The sequence below is a fragment of the Chiloscyllium plagiosum genome, chromosome 36, assembly GCF_004010195.1.
Source record: "Chiloscyllium plagiosum isolate BGI_BamShark_2017 chromosome 36, ASM401019v2, whole genome shotgun sequence".
NCBI classification, from domain to species: Eukaryota; Metazoa; Chordata; class Chondrichthyes; order Orectolobiformes; family Hemiscylliidae; genus Chiloscyllium; species Chiloscyllium plagiosum.
In genome coordinates, this window is record NC_057745.1 from 35,782,182 (window position 1) to 35,786,596 (window position 4,415).

At 41.4% G+C, this 4,415-nt stretch overlaps 1 protein-coding gene across 1 annotated transcript in view; it reads left to right on the forward strand.

The window, feature by feature from the left end:
- lrrk1 (leucine-rich repeat kinase 1) overlaps nucleotides 1-4,179 on the forward strand; it is a 237,289-nt gene extending 233,110 nt beyond the window's left edge. The window contains exon 34 of the mRNA XM_043677668.1: nucleotides 3,044-4,179. Coding sequence (XP_043533603.1) covers nucleotides 3,044-3,221 — 178 coding nt within the window. The 3' untranslated portion in view covers nucleotides 3,222-4,179. The remainder of the gene's footprint in view (nucleotides 1-3,043) is intronic.
- Nucleotides 4,180-4,415: the final 236 nt, after the last annotated feature.

The window sequence follows — 4,415 nt, forward strand, 5'->3', positions numbered from 1 at the left end:
ACAAGTATCCCAAACGGTATACTTGTTCTTGTGGGGAGCGGCCGCAGGGGGTCCCTGCACTGGCTGCTTCCTCCCAGTCCTCCTCACTGTCACCCATCTATCTGCCATCTTTGGAGTTACTACTTCCCTCAAGCTCCGATCTATGACCCCCTCTGCCTCCCGAATGATCCTAAGTTCATCCAAATTCAGCTCCAGTTCCCTAACACGGTCTTGGAGGAGCTGGAGATGGGTGCACTTCCTGCAAGTGTAATCAGCAGGGACGTCCATGGCATCCCTCACCTCAAACATGTTGCAAGAGGAACATTGCACTGCCTTCACTGCCATCCAAGTAACCTTTTGTAAAAAAAAAAAAACTGGGTCTAAAGAATACAACAAGCAAAATGCAGCACTTACCTACTTACCACAACGGGTCTTATTATTTCGGTTAGAGGAGGAGGGCGGGTGGGAGACACTACCTCTGTAGTGCCTCGGGTTCTTCTCCTGTGCACTTTTAAAGGGAAAAAAACCTACCCGGCTGTATTGAGTACAGGAGTTGGGAGGTCATATTGTGGCTGTACAAAACATTGGTTAGGCCACTGTTGGAATATTGCTTGCAATTCTGGTCTCCTTCCTATTGGAAAAATGTTGTGAAACCTGAAAGGGGTTCAGACAAGATGTTGCCAGGGTTGGAGGATTTGAGCTATAGGGATCCTGGAGCATCGGAGGCTGAGGGGTGACCTGATAGAGGTTTATACAAAATTATGAGGGGCATGGATAGGGTATATAGACAAAGTCTTTTCCCTGGGGTAGGGGAGTCCAGAACTAGAAGGCATAGGTTTAGGGTGAGAGGGAAAGATATAAAAGAGACCTAAGGGGCAACCTTTTACGCAAAGAGTGGTACGTGTATGGAATGAGCTGTCAGAGGAAGTGGTGGAGGCTGGTACAATTATAACATTTAAAAGGCATCTAGATGGGTATACGAATAGGAGGGGTTTGGAGAGATATGGGCCGGGTGCTGGCAAGTGGGACTAGATTAGGTTGGGATATCTGGGCAGCATGGACAGGTTGGACTGAAGGGTCTGTTTCTGTGCTGTACATCTCTATGACTATGACTTATAATATTGCATTATGATACGCAGATGAAACTAAAGGTAAAGTTGCCATAGTCCCAGAAGTCCATAGTACTGCTCTCTGATTAGAATGATGCAACTGATGGTGAGTTTATCCTGAGTGTCATCACATCTCAGGCTTGGGGCAAAGTTGAGAATTGGGACCTTCATGGTAACCTTAGCCATTGCAAAACATTAACCTGTGCTATTAGTGTCTCCCTGTATTGTAAACTAACTAACTGAGCTAACCGATCCCAGATTCACAACAGCCGATTTCTCATTGGCTGTTATTTGAGGCAGTCTCCATTACTTCATTAACACTTTTTCTTTTAAGTAATTACAATCGAGTATGAATTCTGATTCAAATTCTAAGTGGGCTGTTTGATATAGCTCTTTCAATTCAATCATTCTGTAGCATTTCTATCGAAGAAGATGAGTGAAACATATCAGCCTCATTCTCTTTATCATCTTTTTATCTTAAGTTTTCGAAAATACTGTCATCTTAGAATCCCTACAGTGTGGAAACAGGCCATTTAGCCAACCCTGCAATGAGTATCCTACCCAGACCCATTCCCCTACCCTATGGCTCTGCAGTTCCCCTGACATTGCACCTAGCCTGCACATTCCTGAACATTATGGGCAATTTAGCATGGCCAGTTTACCTAACCCGCGCATCTTTGGACTGTAGGAGGAAACCAAAGCATCCGGAGGAGACCCATGCAGACATGGGGAGAATGTGCAAACTCCACACAGACGGTTGCCTAAGGCTGGAATCAAACCTAGGTCCCTGGCTCTGTGAGGCAACAGTGCTAACCACTGAGCAACCATGCCACCCCTGTCAGATAACTGACTTTTTGCATCCTGTCAAGTTTACGTAGATTCCTCCTCTTTGTGTCTAATTCTGAGTTTGAGGTCTAGTTACAACATAGTCAGGAATTAACCCAGGACATCTCCTGTAGAATCTCAGTTTCTTTAACTTTCATTCATTGATCCAATGCCCTTGTGAGGTCAATACTTTTGAACCAGCCAGATTATTCCCCAAGATAATATCAATTCTTTTTGCAAGGATTTGTTGCATTAGTCCAATTATAACTTCTCCATTGTCAAAGTCACTCTTTAATTCAACTCTGCATAATGGGACCAGTTTATAATTTCAGGGTAGATTAATTATTCTCAATAATTTTTATTTTCATCCTTCATTTAGACTTTGTGGATGACAGTTATGTCATTATCCAGTGTCAATGACTCACTTCTTCCAGTGTCTTTCTTCTTCTACCTCCTTGATTAGAAGAGCAAGGAAATACCTCTCCCTTTGATATAAAATATTCAGAATCTGCTGTGGTGGAGTCAGTAATCATGGGTGAATTTTCTTGAATGTCCCAAGCCATGTCCCTTTTCCTTGTAGGTTCTGAGAAAACATGCTCTATCTGAAATACTGTTATGCTTTTCATATATATTGGCTTTTCCGGCTCACCCTTTTCCAAAGATTCCTCAAATGTTGCTACTACTACAATAAAGCTGCCATTTGTTTTCCTTCCCAAATAGACCGTCTAACACAGCTGCAGACTGAATTCCATTTGTTGTTTATTCCTGCTTTCTTCCTTACAGCCAACCACTGAGCCAAAGTTTAGATCATCTGAAACTGCCAACCATCCACCTTGTTGATATTCTAAATACTGTACACTCAATCATTAATTTGTCCCATAAAGAGCAATATTAATCCCTGCAGAACCCCACTGAAAACCGCTTTTCAGTCATAAAACACCAGTCAACCATTACCTTTCATTTCCTGTCTCTGAGCTAAACTTGCCACATTTTTAGGAGTTCAAGAACACCCAGTTTTCTCAACAGCCTTGTTTGCCAGTATTGTAGATTGGTACTTTGTATTTAACTGAAAACATTGATAAAAGCCTTTAGTACTGACAATATCCTGTTTTACTTTCTCAACTCCACAGAAAACTCGTGGATGCTGCAGTTGTGGCAAAGGACACAGTGGTCTGTTGCTTTAGGAATGAGACCAGAGATTGGGACCTGCGTGTGTGGAGAGCCTGGGGATCCAGAGAATTCAAGCTATTCTATCAGTCGTACGAAGAGTTGGCAAGAATGGAAGTCAGCATGCGCAGGCGAAAGTAGCTATTGTGAACACAATTCATTTCCTCTGGATGCATAACCCTTACTGAGGAGGCAAGTTGCAGAACAGAACATAATTCATTTAACAAGAAAATGATTGAGTCTACAAAGCTGACTATGTCTTCCTCATGAACTTAACCAATGCAAGCTTGATGCACAGTACAGGAAAAAAAGAACTGAGAGCAAATGCTCATATATGATTATAGAAAAGGATGGACATCACTTCACCTTCTGTTGCACAGAATGGGATTTCATTCAAGTTTCAATCTCAGTATCTTGCTAATTACTCTCATTGACACTCAACTATTTCTCTATCCTTAGAACTGTAAATTTAGATATCTACAAAGAGTTTAAATGGGAAGAATATATTTATTATGCATTAAATGCAGAAGTTACATAGTGAGCAATGGAAGTTCTGGACCTTTGAGAGAGTCAGTTGCAGCTTTCAGAAACCTTGTGGGGTAGTGATACAACATAGGATTTCTTCATATTTTTATCTTAAAGAAATTGTTTTATCTTTTACTGTAGGTAAATTTTCTCAGGTTAAACCAAGAAATATCATGGTACAGCTGAATCAGGGTCAAATTTGAGGATGAGTGGTCCTGTAGATATTGAGCATGAAATTGGATTAGAAACTTCAACCATGAAAAAGACAAAGAAAAGTTTGGGCCACAAAGGGATCTTTAGTTTGTGCATGGTTAACAGTCTCAGCTAGAGTTAGGGATAGGGAAATAACTACTGAGGCTTTTTGAAACCTAACAACAGTGTTACTAGTTAAATCTGGTTAGAGATTGTTTACTGTTGGTTTTCTCTTCAATTGTTATATCACTGGGCTAACAATTCAGAGACCAAGGAAAATGTTTTGAGAGCATGGGTTCAAATCCCACCATGGCAGATGATGAAGTTTGAATTCAATCAAATCTGGAATGAAGAGCAGATCCAATTGTAGCCATGATGTGGAGGTGCCTATGTTGGACTGGTGAAGACAAAGTCAGAAGTCTCACAATACCAGGTTACAGTCAACAGCTTTATTTGAAATCACAAGCTATCAGACCACTGCTTCGTTGTCAGGTAAAGGACTGCACCTGATGACAGAGCAGCACTCCAAAAGCTTGTGATTTCATATAAGCCTGTTAGACTATAACCTGGGATCATGTGACTTCTGACCAGGACTAATGGTGATCATGTAAACTGTTA